The sequence below is a fragment of the Gasterosteus aculeatus genome, chromosome 7 (assembly GCF_964276395.1).
Source record: "Gasterosteus aculeatus chromosome 7, fGasAcu3.hap1.1, whole genome shotgun sequence".
In the NCBI taxonomy this organism is placed as follows: Eukaryota; Metazoa; Chordata; class Actinopteri; order Perciformes; family Gasterosteidae; genus Gasterosteus; species Gasterosteus aculeatus.
The window spans coordinates 2635866-2654934 of NC_135694.1; the positions used below are offsets into that span (position 1 = coordinate 2635866).

Consider the following 19069-nt stretch of genomic DNA (forward strand, 5'->3'; position numbering starts at 1 on the left):
ACACACTCTAAAATACTTCATTACACGGGTTGTTGTAGTATTTCTTACAGCTCAAAATAACTGATTCAAGACGTTTATACCATGAAATGTAAATACATTTTTCTTTCAGCGTGACAAATGAATTGAATATTAGTTAAATAGAAATCCTCTTACCCACAGTGAAACTCTCAGCAAAGTGTCTTTCCAAAGAATGTCGACCTGATTTCTAGAAATAAAATGTGGCGTCCAAATAAAGTGCATTTCTCTCTCTTTCTGGAACATATATGAAAGAAAGCAACTTCAAACATCATAGGTTAGCAAATATATTTTAATATGTAATATTTATTCATTTTAGCACAATGACAACGGCCGAATTCCCGTCAATTTAAATCATGACAAAAAGCCACATCTCTGCACTTGAATAACAATCTGATCTGACAGCGTCGAGCCGCGGTTTCCAGCTGCACGCTAAAGAAACAGAAAGTGAATTTAACCACTTTGCTGCATCGTATTCAACAAACAGTTTAGTCACTGTGACAAAAAATGAAGCCAACACATTTTTGCAGAGCAGCTCTGGAGAAAAGCAAGAAGCGTGTGCGCGATGACTCACGGAGGTCAACACGTGCAAAGGAAAACAATGGAACTATATGCAGCGCAACTTTGCACAAAGCGAATCTGACATTCAACATTCCTAACGTAGTGATCGCAACCTTGTGCAAGACCCGCAGCCCTAAAAACCAACCTGACTGCATGCACAGGCGTGGCGGAGAACAGGGTGAACTGTTCTTTGCTATACTTACGCCGCTCCCTCACATCATCCCTGCGCCATTTAACCACAGACGCCTTCACCAGGTGAAGCAGATAAGGAGCCTCAAGCGTCCAATACTGGAGAGATAAACGTTGAATAAGAAACTATTTGACTACATAAGGTGAGCCGAGAAATAAATCTTTTAATTTAAGGGCTGTATTTAAGCCCAATAGGTTTATGATTACGTCATTCTTGTTTTTAGTCTGCGACGTGAAGGCGGGACATCGGAAAAAATCTTTTTTCGTTAAGTTTGATTGACGGATGGTTCAGCCAATCACCTGCCAACTGATTTTTTAATAGAATTTATTCACATGACAAAGTATTTTTATAATGACTCATTTATCCATTTAATATTGAACGTGTTGTGGCTCCATGCAGCACTGGAGGGATTTCTCATTTTTCAGACAAAGGCTGTCAATAATTGATTTTGTATTAAAGGTTACAACGATAAAATACTCCCAGCGATCTGTTCGTGAAGACTAAGCTTTCCACACATTTTAAGACTTCACGATTTCAAAATTCCTTCTTTTGATCCAATGTCTCACGTGAAAAAAAAAAGACAGATTATGACTTTGTGACCGCTTTTATCTTTTTGTCATGATTTGAAAACTCTCTGAATAAAATCATTTCACGAGCAGTGACCACGACACATCTGATCAAACACGACACAGTAGAACACAACATGTTACACGTCAGTTAATACAATGAAATGAATACATTTTTTTTCTTCTTTTTGTAAAATCATCACCTTAGCCAAAGCAGCAAAACGTCAACGGAGAGAATAACATGAATTATAACATGTTTGATGCGTGGTCTGATTAGAGTTAGATAAGCAACATACTAAAAAACAACAATATAGAGCCATTAAATAAATTAATCAAGTTGAAAACACAGCGATATATTCAAAATACATATTTACAACCTAATAAGATGAAAAATAAAAAAAGAAAGTCTCATCCTGAAGGGAAAACAATTGTCCTGATTGAATTACTTTTAATTGACTGTCAGCATTACATGCTGAACGCTGCCCCCCCGCTCCCCGCTCCATCTATGCTCATACAATGGTTATAAGCCCGTATCAATACATATGTACGTGTATTAGTAGGTTTATACTTTTGCAGCATTCACAAAGTTGATATGTACTCGGTACAGGGAAATCCGAATTTGACATCATCAGTGGCTGATATGTTGATTTGTGCCGAGTGGCAAACATGTAATCCGCCCGGCGATGGAGTCGGGGGGGAGTGGGGGAGGGGGGCCCTGGTTACTATGGTGACGTCGACGGGTTGACTTTAGAGGGTGACATAAAGTAAAAAATATAAATCCCCAAAAGCATCTAGGGCAGCGCGCGGTCACACTTCTTGCTCTTTTTTGATGTTTACAGATATTTTATGAACAAACCACTGACAAACTACCACACAACTGTTCACCGTTGATCCAGGATCAACCCGACTGACACCAGGGAGATAAGAAATGAAAGAAAAGTCACCTGGTCACGTACGACTAAACTCACGAGTTGCTATTCAAAGGGCACGTCTAATAAACAGAAGAAATAATGAATAAGACATGCGACGATCTGCAAATGAAAACCTGCCTTTTAGGCCGAAGCTCTTCAAATGATCACGCCGAGAAAGACCATTACCCAGAGGTCATAGCGGTGAGCGCAAACCGCCTCCCTTCGATGCGCTCGGCTCCTTCACCAACGCAGCCGGGGCCAAGCTACAAGGAGGAGGAGAGGGGGGGGGGGGCAGGCCTAGCGAGGGGCCCGGCCCGAAAAAACACCTCCGACGCCGTCGTATCGATCCGACACTCAAACACAGTTTGACCTACAGCGACTGTTGTGAGCTGAACGCCAACATGTGACCTTTGGATGACCCGGGCTCGCCTCGCCCCGAAGGCTCCATGTAAACTACCCCGAAGGTCCTTATTCAGGCAGTTGGCAAATTCTGTGCGGGATTAAAAGACCCCCCTGCATGGGCGACAGTCCGCCGACTTGGGTCCTACACTAGTACGCGTCCGCTCTGCTCCCCTTGAGCTGCAATGAATGAATTCAATTTAAAGGAGAGGATGCACAACGGTGGGTGGAAAATTCCTTTCAAAGTAAAAAAAGAAACACGGAAACATGAGCACTATTGATCTGTGACTCCTGATTTTATGTTGAGTGTTAACACTTGGCTCGTGAAACAGTAGCATGAGAGCTCTACTGTAAACACACAGGAAAAGATTAACAGACACACCGACGCGGAGGCCCTTGGCAAATTTTCAAAATAAAAGCGCTCTCTTTAAAATTGAGAGGCGTTTTTTTTTATTTGGCTTGACGTGTGTGTGTCCGTCTCCTCTTCGGGGGTTAAAACGCAAAGTCTGCTAAGGCGTCAATGCGGGCACAGTGTTCAAAAGAGCAGTTATTGGATTTAGGTTTCAACAGTCTTGCTAGTTATTATGTCGGCGCACGGAGGGTTGTGAGTCTGCTTCATGTGCACTTTCTAAAGGTTCTAGACTCACAATGACGTGTTTGTATTCTTTCATCTGCCCTGGTTTGTTTTATCCGGAGGCCTTTGCTTTGTCCCCTTTGCTTTGGAAAAAATCCCCAAAGAAAAGAAAACAAAAAAGGGTGAAAGAAAGTTAAAGTTTTGTCTCCGTGTGCGTCACGCAACACACCGTTTTACCACACAGGTCATGTGACGTCCAGTACGATTATTCAAAATATACTTTGTCACAGAGGGACGGCAGATTAGATTAGAATCAGGGCCTTCGGTTACCACGGTAACGCTGCGAGTGTCCTCTACAGAACAGGTCAATATATATATATTATTTCTGCTATACTTTCTTCTAATAAATTATTTGTATATTTACACCTGTAGCTTTCGGGCTAATCGGTGAGAAGAGAACCTGCAGACAGGAAACATCCACAGTAAAGAAAGAATCACTCAACCTTCCCCTCTGAGTGACTCTGCTATGCTAAAGGCAAATATTGGCTTTTCCTATGAAAATCAACGTTAAATATAGTCTTCTTCTAAAGGGAATGCATACGGAACCTCTTGCCGAGGAACAGTGACTTAAAGTTGAGTTTAAAATACAGCCGACTCGTGGCGATTCGGCCAAAAGAGGCTCAAAGATGGTAGCATGGCGGTTATCTGAGCCCGTTAGCTTAGCTTAGCATAGAGACAGGAAACAGTTAGGACCCGAAAGCAAGGCTCTGTCCACAACAAACACAAATAGAACGTCTAAATCTGACTAATTCATCAACTTTATTTAATAAATCAAGGCGAGCTGTCCGGTCTTTATGTTACGCTCAGCTAACCTTCTGTTGGCTCCTTAGATTCATATTTAAAAAGACAGCCGTCAAATGTCCCCAAAAAGTGTCCCTTTCACATTACAAACGCACTATTACAGCAGCTAAACAAAAAAACCCAAAATAAAAAAAAAGAACCAAAATCATTTAAGTGAGTTTCAGTTTTCTTTTGTGTGTATTAATGTATTAACTTTAATTAAGTTTTGTTTTAAAATATGTTTGGTCAATATAAACTGTGTAATTACATGGTTTAGTTTCTGCGTCACAATCTCCAAATAATTTTCATTCCATCAGTTTGGCCATTTTGTCTATTTTGAATATCCAAAATGACTTGAAAACCACTGCTGAACCGTCGTCACGCATCACAGCTCAAACATCTGGCCTGTTGTTTCTATGGTTACCGGACATTCAGAGACCGAGGAAAACGATTGGTGGATGTAGTTATGGTCTCAACTATAATGCACTTCACTGACACACAAACACACACACACAGTTGCATAAGCACAGCATCACAGATCGAACAGAGATCCCCCTTCACACACACACACACACACACACACACACACACACACACACTGTCGATCCGTCTCCAGATTTCTTCTTCTCATGTCTCTTTCTACGCAGCTTCCTGCCCCCCTTCAGGCTGCATCGCTGCAATCCGATTCGTTGCTTGGTGTGCGTGTGTGTGTGCGTGTGTGTGTGCGTGTGCGTGTGTGTGAGAGGGGGCGCTGAGCTGGGGGAGTGACGGGGTTAGGGTCAGAAACGGGTCGATTGGGCAGCCGGGAGTGTGTAGAAATCAAGGCGCTAAGATCAGGGGTTTGCGGGTCGTGACCTCACACCTTTTTAGGGGGAGGAGCCAATTTGATGATCTCATCTTCGGAGGGCTGGCGGATGATGTCTTAGGAGAGAGAGAGAGAGAGAAATCTTGAGAAACCTATTCTTAAAACAACGCAAAGCATCAGAAGGAGATAAATGACGCAACAAATAAAAGTCATGGCAAAGAAACACTGAACAATATTAGAGCAGAATCCGTGCAGGAATCAGACAGTTGCCCGTCTCCGTTTTCGTGGCGCGTCACCTTTGTATTTCTTGGCCGAGGGGATGCGCGTGAGCTTGGTGTCGATCTCGTCGTCCTCAGAGATCTTGAGCACGATGGTGCGGTACTCGATCACCCTCGTCAGCAGGTCCGGCCGCCGCGAAATCTCGAAGATGTGCTCGATGTACGACAGGTTATCTGCACGGGGGAGTGAGCGAGGGGAGGGGGTTTAAATCTCGATATTTTCCACCGACGACCTGGTCGGTGTGCGCGCCGCTCACCCTGGGCCAGCTTGTCGTTCTTCTCCAGGTAGCTGAACCACTCCTTGGACGAGGTGATGTCGTTGCTCTGGTCCTCGGGGATGTCCTCCTTGCAGGCCGACTTGAGCTGCTCCAGGTCTTCGTTGGTGATGTTGTCGGACAGGTCGCTGAGCAGAGAGCTGTACTCCGCCATGGTCTGCTCAGGGAGAGAGGGAGAGAGAGAGGGAGAGAGAATGAAGGGGGGGGGGGGGAGAAATAATGTTGCGTAATGTGCAGCCAGTGCCCTTAATTCCCTTATAATGTGGAAAACAGCTAGGAAATCTTCTGATGACAAAAGCAGATGGGTCAGAGCGGGACGGGAAGGAAAGACGAGAGCACGTGGAACGGAAAGAGGGGACGGAGCGAAGAGACGGGACGGGACAAAACAGTGTCTCCCACCTCTGTAAGGACACACTGAAGGACCGCAGGGACGCATCAGGCAACCGAAAGCCCTCCCTCGACGTTACGTGTGCATCTCTTTATCTGCAGACAACCCCCCCCCCCCCGATAACGCGGTGCATTATGGGCACTGGCGCGGAGGTCGCTCCGCCTCTGATCCCCCCCGGCCTCGTTGCAGATAAGCGAGCGCCGGGCGGGAAAGACCCAGAAGAGGCGCCGCGGTGACCTACATTACCCCGAAACCGCCGGTCCCCGGAGCGGCCACCAGGGGGCCCCCCAGGCCCGCGGCAGCAGGGGGCCCCTCGTGGCGCGGGACGGGAGCCCGGGCGCTTTCTAGACGAGTGAGGGGCCCCGGGATGAACCGGTGCGCGTGTGACAAGTGAGTCTCTCGGGGCATGCGACGTTTGCGATGCACTGCAGGCCCGGACGCCGCTTTTAAGGTCGCGACCCGTTTGACTCTTCTCTAATGGCTAATCGGTGGCAGGTCGGGGGGGGGGACGGACTGTTATTTCAGTCTTAAATGTCACATTCATCTCCTCTCACACCGGAGCATCGTGCCCACTGGTCACAAAGCGCCGCGTGGGAGAGACGCACCGTCACCACGGCGAGCGTTTGAATGTGCGTTTCAGCGCTTCGACTCACAGGCATGTGAACTGTGTGAGACTGAATGTGTGTGTGTGTGTGTGTGTCTCTTGACCCAGGTCGCCCTGCCTGCTCTCTGTTTTGCACCACAATGGAGCGGCGCTGCTTTTGTGTACTTTCAGCGGAGAAGAGGGAACAAAAAACAACAAAGGGCCGAGTGGCCACATTGAGTCTCTCTCTCTCTCTCTCTCCTCCCTGTCGCCTGTGTCGCAAAATCCAACGCCATTAATACTTTTCATTCACAATGTTCAATCCAGCAACTGAGACGTGAACTGTTAAAAAGTAAAACCATGAAAGACATAGAAGGAAAAACAGCTTGTAGCTTCCTATGTGTGATGATATTTTCGGGGTTGCGTCGTTAGATCACGGATCACTAAAAGATTAAATCGATGAACCGTGCAGCCTCCGTGTACAGTACAGATCTCATCCAAAGTTATTTCTGCCGCCCCCCCCCCCCCCCCGGGTCCCCGGAACCAGCCTGACACGGCTTCCATACATAGAGACCCACTGTGCTTCACATTCTCATGGACACAAGCACGCTTTTGTCTGCTCGTTCCTCTCTATCTGCTGCCTGTGTGTGTGTGTGTGTGTGTGTGTGTCCTTAAATAAGAGACAGACAGAGTTGTCGCTGAAATTAAAACCACAAGACAAACTCAGCTCTGTACGTGTGTGTGTGTGTGTGTGTGAAATATGACAGATGACTTAGCAGCGGGGAAGAAAACAGGAAAACAAGAAGGGACAATAATAAAGTAAGACGTTAAGTTAAGAGTCTTGTTTTATAGTTGCGTGCCGTTAAAGCGGCATGTGGGTTGGCACAAATATGGAAGATTATTAGCGGCAAAACGTTTGGATAAACAGTCAGTTCGTTCAAGCTGTGATCAATCTGCACGGGACATATTCGCACTTGGAAAAAGAGGCGTTTGTTCCCTCACAGTTTCCTCTCTCAGTTTTCGGGGAGTTTCGCATTAAAATCCCACATTGGTCAGTGAGATGTGAAGCTGCGGCTGGCTAGCTTAGCTTAGCCTGTAGCCTAGCCTGTAGCTAAGCGAAGACTGCAAACAAATGGAAAACAGACAGCCCGAAACGCTTTCCAAAAAGCTCACTAAGACAACATAGTGACTAGGCTCCTCTCCCTTAGCTTCTATGCTAAGCTAAGGCCAGCGACGCTCAGCTGAACCTTTTCCCTTGTTTCAGTAAGAATGGCGATTCAGCCTCCGTTACACTCGGAAACAAAGTCAACGCGAATACCAGCAGCTGCAGTGTTTGTCCCCATTGTTAAAATATTAAAACGTACTTAAACATTTTCATCCCTTTAAAAATCTTGATGGGTAACGTCCATATTTCATACAGTCCATGCTAGCGGTTAGCTAAAGTGAGGGGAAAAAAAATGGATTCCCTGCGAACAAACGTTGAAAAGCTAGTTATTTTATTTTTTTAGAGTAATTTAAATGGGAGTAAACGGCCGGCGTTGCAGTTCACGCTGCATAAAAAGGGTTTGGAATCTTTTAAATGAAATAACAAAAAACAACGACTCGAATTACTTCTGCGCTGGTTCAGCAGTTTGGGCGTTAATAAACTGCCATAGAAGTCCAGGCATGAATGGACGCCACCCAGACGAGAGCCGCTGCTCTCTTTTCTCCCCCACTCGAGACCCTTTCTCGTCTCTTTTGCGACTCCCTCCTTTCTCCCGCGTCCGTCTTTCAATCTCCTCGTCCGATTTAAGAAGGGTTTCATGGCCGTGCAACGGGAGGCGAGCGGAGAGCGGAGGCCCAAGCGCGCTTTGGTTTCATCGGCTACGCGAGCGCAGTCCTGAGGCGCCGTGTGTAATGAAGACACATCGACGAGCGCGAACGCGGGAGACGAGTCCTCGAGCACCTAAAAGGGATCAAGCGTATGATACGCCGCTTATTTCACAACACTTTCATTATTCCCTTTTCCGATTGCACTGTTGATCCACCTGCCGAGTGCTTCAAACACACACCGTCACACAGAAATATAAATATATATATATATTTATATTTCACAACCACCTAAACTCCATTCACCCGTCACACCAAATGACGTTGCCATGGAGACCAGGCCTGTCTTTGCTTTTGGGTCTGGAGTTACCTAGCGACAGGCCAGAGACCATCCTCCCTCCCCTCTCACTTCACCTTGCACCCTCCACAACCCTTTCACAATAAAAGCCCCAGACGACTGACACAAAAACACACGCACAAACTTAAGGAGGAAAGTCACGTGTTGAAATGTCCTTTTTTAGACTTAGTGATGGAGTTGTGGTGTATTTATATAGAACACTATCCACACACACACACACACACAGACAGAGACAACATGAAACATCAATCATTCTACATCCGTGCGCAACAAAAACTCATTTGTCTCCTTTTATCGAAGCCGTGCATGAAGAGAAAACACGCACACACCGAATGTGCAGGACATCAGCAGGGAAACAAGCCTTCACATCTCACCATGGCAACCAAACCACCGGGATAGCAGCTCAAAAACCTCTGACAGCGATCTGGAAACTGGAATAGATTCTCCTTTTTGTTCCTTTTCAAAATCGCTCATTTACTCCTCATCCTTTCTTCTCCTCCCACGTCGTCCTCACCAGTCCAGTCCTCAAAAGATTTCCAATTTCCAATAAAACAAGCGAATCCCGGTGGAAACGTATTATCGCGTTGTTCTACTCACTGACGAGATGAGACGGTTGTGTAACTGTGAAATGTGCAGTCGAGTCTGTGAGAAGATCCTTCAATGTTCCTCAGAAGGTGCCATCAAACCGTAAAGCCCCGTTTACCCGTCTAGTGGGCAACACGGGCTGTAACGCGCATGTCATGTCAAAGTAAACGTGCGGAAATGACAATCCAATATTGCACCACTTCTCTACCTCCTCATTACTAAACACTCCGTGACATCCTCCCCCCCCTCCTCCCCCCCCCCGTCTCTCAGCCTACTTTCTCGTTTCCCTCAGCCTCCCCGTCCTCAAATCCCCCACGAAAGCCCCGTCGCCCTCACAGGGACCTGTCCGCGTGGGGTCAGCGCTACAAAAACCAGCAGCAGATGTTGCATCTTTTACTCTTGTTTGCCCCCCAGTGCTGTTTGTAATGTGCATGCATCTCCAACCCTGCAGCAGCAGCAGCGGGGGGGGGGGGGGCGATTAGCGAGTGGGAGGCGGTTGCCGATGGAAGCGAGAGTCCGCCTCCAAAGTCTCCCTCTCAGGTCAGAAGTCCCTCCCACCCGTCCACGGGCATCATTCTGCAGTATTATTTTGCTGAAATGATTCTGGAAACTCTTGAAAGAGACTCAAGAGTCTTAAATCTGTGTTCGCCGTCGTCCTTCTCTTGTACTTAAAAGTTGGACCACACGGCTGCGCACTTCATTCAACACGTAAAATAAATCACCACATTGTTCTGTTTATCGGCGGCGGAGTGGAAGTTAAATGGCGGCACGAGATGTAAGCGCTTGAGTACGTCTACGTTCCACCACTAAAGCGCCGGCGTTGCCCCTTCAAGGCCGGCCCACGTCTTCATTTTCAGAACAATCACGTGACAGGAAATGGAGCCGTTGTTATTTATTCGTACCGGTGATGAACCAACAGATTATTTTGTGGATGTTTGTCATCGGCAGACGGCCCGTTTTTGCAGATTTGGCAGATGACATCTATGCATCAGGTCGAGACACAAGCGGTCGAGCGGTCGGAATCGGCTCTCGGCTGCTTCTCCTGCCGCTTGTTAAAAGGCGCCATCATCACAGGAGCATCCTTTGCATGGAAGACCGACCCCCCCCTCCCAAAGCCACGGGCCTGGACAGCAAACAGAGGAGCGTAGGGGGTGATATTGTGCATGGGATTATGGGATGAGAGGGGGATAGATAGTGCGGGGTGGGGGGGTTGTAAGGAGGGTTGGGTCCTTTTTCTCCCCCCCCCCCCACAGAGTCCAATGAGGCGGGCGAGCACTGCCAGCACTCATCAGCTCAGAGGCCCAAAGCCAGAGAGATGGCGGGAGAGAGGGAGGTGGAGGGAGGCGGAGGAGAAAGCGGGAGGCGCTAATCGGGGGAGAATATAGGCCACCGGCCCGTTTTCCACCGAGGAGGGAAAGACGATTTGCCGTGCGTAAAAATAGTGCAGTAGATTTAAATATTAAATACATCAGTTAAGAGTTATAATTATGTTTATTTTTTTAAATCTCCGTGACAACCGGGGCGACTCCAGCTGCCGTGGAAGATCCTCTAATACGATTAAAAAGATACTGTTATTCTGCAACTGGCCTCAAAAACGTCTAAACGTATCACGTAGAAGCCGACACTTCCAACCGCTTCCAAGCAAACAGCTGAATGGAAAACCCGAATCCCCGATGATCCCCTTCTCACGTCTTCCCATAATGCAATCACACCCACATGTGTGCATCTATCTCGCTCACATGCATGTTGGAATCTTCCTCCCTCACTATTTTCCTCCGAGCTGCAGAAGAACATCGGAGCTCGTGTGGGCAGAGCCGGCAATCGATACTCACACACACACACACACACACACACACAGGACACACACTGTGGGCCCGTGTGAATGTGGCCGGCATGCAGACTTACTTTACTGGCAGAAGCTCGCGTGAAGCCAGAGGCCAAAAGGTCAAAGAAAGAGCCTCAGGGTGGACAAACCGAAACACACCAGTGTGCATCTTCACCTCCTTTTGCTCTTTGATTCATAAGCAACCCCCCCCCCCCCAAAAAACACATTAGATGAAGCCAGAAATGCAACATCTGGGTTGTTGAATGAGAAAAGCAGATCTTTTTTTGAGGAGGTGCGTCGCATGTTGTCGAGCCGCTACTTCCTGCCGTCGCCATGGACACACTTCCCGTAGGGCAGCGGAAAAAAACAGCCGCCGCCAAGGAAGAGAGAGAGAGAGAATTAAACATTACTGAATTAAAGCGTAGCTAATCCCCGTTTTGTTTTTGCCCGAACGCGACCCTCTTCTCCTTCTAACTCTCCCCCCTCGGGGATTTATAGAGGAACATTTTGGCAAACGGTGGCTCGTACTCTCAAACATGCCCACGACACGTCGAACATTTCCACGGGGACGCGCCGAGGTCGCGCACTGCGCTTCGAATGGCTGACGCGGCGAGTCGGCCTGAACCGCGCAGCCCTCGCATAGCGGCGCGACGGTTTGTTTATGGGAGATGTGGGTTTTTTTTCCCCCCCACTGGAGGTGTTGAACGGGGGAGAAAAACGGGAAGATTTCGCCATTTACAAAGGCTGTCGCTGGCAACCGCTCTCATGGCTGCGTGCTAGGCGTGGAGCTACAGCCGGTTAGCTTAGCTTAGCATGAAGACAGCGAGCGGCTGGAAGCAGGAAGCCTGCAGGGCCGATGCAGCCGGCTGGACTTTTTACTTATTTTACCTGCCAATCAAACATACAAAACGTTTAAAAACAGGTCGTCACACCTCGCGTAGGTCACCGCGTCGGCAGCTGATGATAAAAAGCGAAAGCAAAAAGCGGGAGAATCCCTCAACAAAGTGTGTGTGTGTGTGTGTGTGTTTGTAAGCTCGTATTTCACGTGGTGGAAACAAAGTAAACGGACCGGAGACAACGTGGAAGCTCCTCGCGGCGACTCCACCGACACAGGAGAGGCCTCAGACACGTGACGCCGCCGCCGCCGAGTCTCAGCAGACGGAGGCGCTGCAGCGGCGCAGCAACTGGGTTTGAGTTAAGAAGAAAGAAAAAAAAAAAAAAAAAATCATGGAAATGTTTTTGTGTCGTCGCCGCTTCATTAGCGTTTATGGAAGATAAAAATATCTCTGTGCCTCCGGGAGGATGAGGAGGGGAGGGGCTGTGTGTGTCTGTGTGTGTGTGTTTGTGTGGAGTCGATTTTAGAAATCCTCCGCTCCCTTTGTGCACCAGCGAGATGGCGACATCGTTTCGAGCGAGAACTGGGGCAGGAAGTGGAAATCGGCAGCTGACGTCAGCCTCTCCAGACGTGTGCGAAGTCGAAAATATCTCTCCTCCCGATCGCTCCCTCCTCCGCGGTGCCTCCTGCTCCTTCTCTTTGGTTGCTTTCTTTTAAGTCAGCGCCGCGCTGGGGGCTTTCTGTGGAGGTGCGCGCACGAAATCGCACGCCGGTCACCACGGCGACGAAAAAAAAAAGTGGCCCCTTCCGTCTTCAAAAGGCCTTCGTATTTCAGCTGCTAATTGGAGCACCTGAACCCGAACACCATTCTCCTCCGGGACCGACGCACCTTTCTCGCCCGTACGAGTGCACGAGAAAAGTGGGCCTCAATTACACCAAATTGCACTAATCTCAGATCCATTTGTTTCGCGGCGATGGCGCCCGGGAAAAAGGGTTTCTTTGGGCCCTTCGCCCCCTCAGATCGGAACGAAAAAGGAAATCACGCGACGGCGAGCGAGAGGATCAGCTTGTGAGACAAAAAAGCAGAAGAGACGAGAGGCGTTCGGCTCGGTTCGCTCAGACCGAAACTTCCCGTTGGCGGACGGCGGGGGAAAGTGGGACACGTGGTCACAGGGCGCCGCGACTCCGTTTGCCACGTGACGGATGCTGCATCTGGAACTCGGCCCCCGAGGAGAAAAGGAACACGGCCCTTTTTTTCGATTCCTTCATCTAGTTTAAGAAGAACCGCCAGGAACGTCAAGCGGCGAAAAAAAGGCCCCAAGGGAGAAGAGGGGAGGAGGGGGGAGGAGGGAGGAGGACGGTGGCCTTCTCTCGCAGCCCGACGAGAGAAGCCGCCGCGATGGCAGCGGGCGTTTTCGTGTGCGCGGGGGGAGCAGAGCGGGAGCTCAGGAGCTCTCATCGCCGTTGGAAGCCTCTTTCGAACAAATCAAACGAACCAGCAGAGAAAACAGCACGAGCCTTATGCTAAGCTAACGAGCAGCGGCGGCTATCTCCCCCCCATCTCCCCCCTCTCTCCCTCACCTTGTTGCTTTCCCTCCCTCCCCGCTCCCCTGCAATCATCACCCCCCCCACATGGTCTCACCTCCTCGACCTCACGGCCTGGAAATGAGAAAACACGCGAGTCGAGTTAAACGCGGACGCTGTTCGGCAGATGAAGAGAGAGGACGTTGTCTCACATGTGTCCACTTCCGCCCCGAATGAGACATAACGGTTTCCTTCAGACTCCTCCGTGCCGCTGCCTTTGTGCCGCAGGCCGGGGTCCGGACGGCGCCCCCCCCCATCGCGCGCTGATAATGGGTCTGTATCTGGCCCGAATGCCCAGTTCACTGAGGATGGGCTCCGCTCCAGATGGGGAGGCAGCGAGGAAAAGGAACAGGACGCCCCACACAGCGCACGAGAGCCACAGCTGCAGACACACACACACACACACACACACACGCGTGTACCTACAGTACGCTTCATAATCACGCAGCAGAGAGCAGGAAGCACGGGGGGAGGCTTCAGTGATGTGTGAAAGAAATGGAGTCGACATCCGCACCACGCAGTCAGCGTTGGCCTTTCAATTTCCCTAATTAGCAGGTTTCTTTCTTTCCTTAATAAGGCCGTCGCTCGTCTTCCTTCAGCTCCTCCACAGGCGCACATCTTTTCCTCATCGTATTAAAAATACCTCAGTGACTTGAGTCGAAATGATGAAGTTATTCGTGGTTTCCAGATGAGGAACCGTAATAAAAATGACTGTAGGATCTTCAGGAGAGATATTTCATCAATGAGGTCTTTCCAAAATGGGTTTTATTCAGGAATTTAGCTTTGTTCTTCATCTCGAATTCATTTATAAAGTATCTCATTTTCGTGTCCTTCTAATAAACACCACCCATATGAAGACGAGAACTGCTGCTGGGATGAAAAACAGGAGAGAAAACACGTCAGGGAGGAAGGAGGCGTGAAGGGAAAGTGAGAGGATGGAGGAAGATGTGGGGAAAAAAGGGGAGGAAGGAGCGGAGGGGGGAGGAGAGGAGGGAGGTCTGAGTCATCGTCGGTTACATGCATCATCTGAGCCGAAGGGGGAGAAGAGACACACGCACGCGCACACACACACACACACACACACACACACACACACACACACACACACACACACACACACACACACACACACACACACACACACACACACACACACACACACACACACACACACACACACACACACACACACACTGTGGAGGGGACGTGGAGTCAAACGGTCGAATGCCTGTCCATATTAGAGCCACTGACCCCACTCTAACACACACACACACACACACACACACACACACACACACACACACACACACACACTTATAAACGGGCTGCAGTCCCTAAACGGCCCATTAGAGATTCTATTCATTAAATTAGGTTGTTCAGTCCATGTTTCAGAGGCGTGACTCCGCCTCCTCCTGTGGCGCTCGCGTTAGTGGATGGAGCCCGCCCCCTCTACCTGGCGTTCTTTACCTGCCCGCCTCCATTGTGACAAGAGCGACACATCCGTCTGTTACGGCTACGCAGCCGCGCTAACGGCAGCCGCGCTAACGGCTAACGCGAGGCCTCAGATCTGATCAGAGGATCAGAGTCTCCACGGGCGCCACGGACGCCTCCCGACATCACGCCGGGCCGCAGTGTCACGAACCCGCGAGAAGACATCGCGCCACGCGGGGGCGTTACGCAGCAGGCGGCCGCGCAGAACCGCCGGGCGGACACGGTCGGCTTTCCCTCCGGACCATGAACCATTGCAGGACTCATCACAGTGGGGAGTTTGCTCCTCGGTTACCAAACCGCATGCCTTGGCAACCGAAAACAGCTCACGGCGATCGTGTGAAATGAAACTTTAATCCTGATTATTGGCTGGATCCAATTGCTGCTCGTGTAAAACACGCCATCAGAGATCAGCCGGCTGCGTCACACAATCCCCGATGCCAGACTGGATGCGAGGCGTTTGAGAAAGGAACGCGGCCACGCTCTCGTTTCCTCATTGTGGCGCCGCTTTCATCACTTCCGTCTGTGCCTTTTCCTGTTAATGATCGAGCTAAATTGACCCGCGAGGCGCACGTCAGCGCTGCTGTGCGGCTCTTATTTTGTAATAACCGAGCTCACATAAAGTGAGCCAGCTTCCACGCTCCAATATGCACCAACGTCCCACCTGAGGAGGGACGTCCAACACGAGTAGACAGTCAGACCAACAGATGGGCTACGTGAAGACCACCTCTCTTCTGGACGCAGCTAATGCAGCAAAGTCATGTGCATTGATGTCCTCAATTCAAACTCCCAAACGCCGAAGTGCTGCAGAGGAAGGAGGAAGGAAGGAAGGAAGGAAGGAAAGAAGGAAGCGTGGCTCGCGGGCGTATCGCTGCCCACCGACGGATTCGGTCTCTGCACAAACTGATATGAAAAAGAAGCAGAAGAAGAAGAAAAAGGCCTTGCCAGCCGCGTCCGGTGCATTAGTGAAGGATGCAGCACCTGCAGCTCCACGTGGCTCCGCGGGGCGCCGCGGGGTCAAACAGAGCCCGCCCGGCGCCTGCGTCGCATTTTATTAGTTTGAGTGGAGAGACCAGAAAAGGACCAGAAAAAGAAGCTAAAAAACATTCGTGTCAGAGGTTTTTAATTTGCCCGTAAAACACGAACGACCTTTCACGTCGCGGTCCGATGTCTGATTCAGGGTGCCGCGGGAAAAACAAGCGCTCTGAATCACCTCGGCGACACAAAGTGTCTCATCGACGCTCATCAGAGCAAGTGTTGTGAACCTGTACTTTCCTCCCACGCCACACACACACACACCAGGGTTACTGCAGGGCAGCACTTGTGTGTGTGTGTGTGTGTGTGGATGATTACATCCATTATTGTGGCCACTGGCTTCCCGTGACGGAGCTGAACAGAAGCGGACTTCCTGCTAAACAGGAAGGACTTCCTGTCAGCCGACAGTTGGGAGCCGAATGGAATCAGGACGGAGTCGTCGCCTTTCGCCCGTGGACGCGGAGGACGCCGCCTGCTCCGACCGCTTAATCCCTAAACGGATGCAGAGAAACAGCCGGTGGGCAGCGGCGAGGGGAAGGTGGGGGAGGGGGGCGTCAACAAACACGTTGTCCCGTCTGCGTACCGGGAGGGACGGGGTCGTCGCCATGACGACGCTCGCGTCAGCTTTTCCAAATTGCCCAGAGTTGTCGAGGCCGCCACTGGGCTCCATTAAATACCCGAAGTCGGTCTGTCATTGGGCGAGGTGGGGGGGGGGGGCGATGGAGGTCGGCCCGGGTGTCACGGTGTTATCAAGAGACGACGCGATTTAGAAAGTCACAGCAGTTTAACGCTGATCCACCCGCCCGCCCCCCCCCCCAAAAAAACGCTGTTTGACTCAGCGCCTGTAAACAGACAACCACAAACATTCCCCTGAGGGGGGGGGGGGGGTGAGGGCGGAGGAGGAGAGGGAGGGGGGGGGGGGGGGCAAGCGACACCACAGACAAACACAGAGAGGAAGTGAAGCCGAGGGAGGAAGCGGATTTCTGCTGCGCCGACGACTTTTTCTCCTGTTCTGTTGCTTCGTCCCAGAAGACGGATCGATTTGTATCAGAGCTCCCAGAGAATCACACACACACACACACACACACACACACACCCACACACACACACAGTTCATGGGTTACAGGGACCGCTGGTGATAAACTCGGGAGGAATGTTGAATCCGTTACTGGTGCAGCTCGCGGTGGGACGCCGCCACACAGGAAACGCACAACTGCGCACTGATTGTGTGTGTGTGTGTGTGTGTCACACACGAGGTCAGGATGCAACAGAAGGACAATGGAGTTAAGACATCGCGAGGGACATTTCTTTTTCAGATAATTTATCAATTCATTTACTTATTATCACCACAATAAGACATAAATGTGGTCTATTTATTGAGTCCATTCATAAAATATCCACCCCTTCCACACACACACACACACACACACACACACACACACACACACAGCTCTCCGGGACGGTCCCAAGTGGGACGGTGGGTAATCTTCCCCTCTTTGCTCTCATTGCGTGACGATCTGATTGTGGTGATTCGCACAAACAGGAACTGGACCCCCAACAGGTTCATATCACACAGCCGAGCCCACCGGAGGACACGCGGAGACACGAGGGGCGAAGGCAGAGGAGGCTGTTAGAGCGCGACCGCCTCCAGCGGAACTAAATCCAAGCCAATTAGTTTAATCAATGGTGCGTTTAATGCCCTCCGGAGGAGGGGGGAAATCCTACGACTCGACACCTGCCGGCCACACAGGTCTCACCCGCACTTCACCGGCGTGAACAACGAGCGTCCGCGAGTTGATCCCCGTTCTTCGGACGTCTTTGACATTGTCCTCGGTGGGTTTCGACGTTTTGCGTCCAACGTCCAGAAGACGCGCGCATGGACGGAAAAGCACGTAGGAGACAAGGAGAAGAGAAGTACTCACCGCGAGCAGACAGGAGCGCGCGCCGCAGACACGGGCGGGGGGGGGGGGGAGATGCGGGATGATCTCCTCTGGCTCTGCGGGAATGCGAGAGAGAGGGAGAGAGAGGAGCCGGGTGGGGGAGGGAGGGAGGAGGAGGGGGGAGAAATAGTCACACACCGAAAAAAGAAAAAAAAAAAGTCCACTCCGTTCTCGGTTTTGCGGGTTTCAAGGCGTCCGGGGATGAATTTGAGTGCGTTTCATCCGCGGGAGGAGGAGGAGGTGGAGGAGGAGGTGGTGGTCCGAGGCTGAGGGGAGCTGTCAGTCAGTTATGAAACAGCAGAGCCGTGATTGCGGTTCTCCGCGGCTCGGTCACCGGCTGCTCCAACGTGGAAACGCCTTTTCCTCCCCCCTCTCTCTCTCTCTCTCTCTCCCCCTCTCTCTCTCTCTCTCGGGCTGATTCCTCCAGAGATCGTCTATTGAGGGACAGCAGCGCACTCTGCGGACACCCGAGGACAGCCTCGCGCGACGCAACGTGGACGCCAGAAGACAACGGACGCGTCGGTGAATCGCGAGGCCGCTTCACTCAAATCCGCCGCCGCGATGTTGTTGGACGAAGACCTGGGACTCGTTTCTCCACTGGGCCGCTGCACGCGGCGGAGGGATCTTGGATCTAGAATCAGGGGCGGAGTGAGAGCTCCGCGCCCGCCGCCTCCTCCCGATTCCCCGCTTTCTTTCTCACCGCGCGCACACGCATTTTTCGCGGCTGATGTCACCGCGTTATCCGGTCCGCAAATCCCCTCCTCCTGTTCCTCTCTCCCCATCACAACGAGACCTCCCCCCCTCCCCCACAGACACATGCACCCCAACCCCAAAGCGACACCCCCTCAGATGAAGTTCAGTTGAAGTTAAGCTGAAGTTTTTCCCATGAAGCCCCGCGGCCTTGAGGTCTGTTCTTCTTCTTCCCGTTGAATCTGCAACGGCCTTGAATGAGTCACCACGCTGAGGTCTGGGAAAGTTCCTTAAAATGTCCGCGGTGCGTCCCGTGACCTGCCGTCCTTCCCTCGTTTCACATCCGCACAACAAACAAACAAACAGCGACAACAACAAAAAGAGCTGTGACTTTGTCCTCAAACCTGAATTGGACATGAATTGGACTTTTGTTGCGAACACACGCACGTCCCACCGACGCGACTCAGGTTTAGCTTTAGTCACATGAGGCCTCGCCTCGCCTCATCGGTTAGTTCAGCGCACGGCAGAAGAGCCT

The 19069-nt window shown here is 50.7% G+C and overlaps 1 protein-coding gene across 4 annotated transcripts; it reads right to left on the reverse strand.

Annotated features, from left to right (window-relative positions):
- Window positions 1-289: 289 nt before the first annotated feature.
- Window positions 290-18491, reverse strand: pea15 (proliferation and apoptosis adaptor protein 15). 4 transcript variants are annotated; one of them, XM_078105451.1, is made up of 4 exons: window positions 17827-18491; window positions 5397-5571; window positions 5158-5313; window positions 290-4977 (listed from the first exon to the last, which is right to left on the reverse strand). In XM_078105451.1, the coding sequence occupies exons 2-4, from the start codon at window positions 5566-5568 to the stop codon at window positions 4913-4915; spliced, it is 393 nt and encodes a 130-aa protein (XP_077961577.1). In that variant the 5' UTR covers window positions 5569-5571; window positions 17827-18491; the 3' UTR covers window positions 290-4912. The 4 variants fall into 4 exon arrangements, with proteins under 4 accessions (XP_077961577.1, XP_077961580.1, XP_077961576.1 ...); XM_078105454.1 differs by lacking the exon at window positions 17827-18491 and adding an exon at window positions 17662-17781; XM_078105450.1 differs by lacking the exon at window positions 17827-18491 and adding an exon at window positions 13808-13834.
- Window positions 18492-19069: the final 578 nt, after the last annotated feature.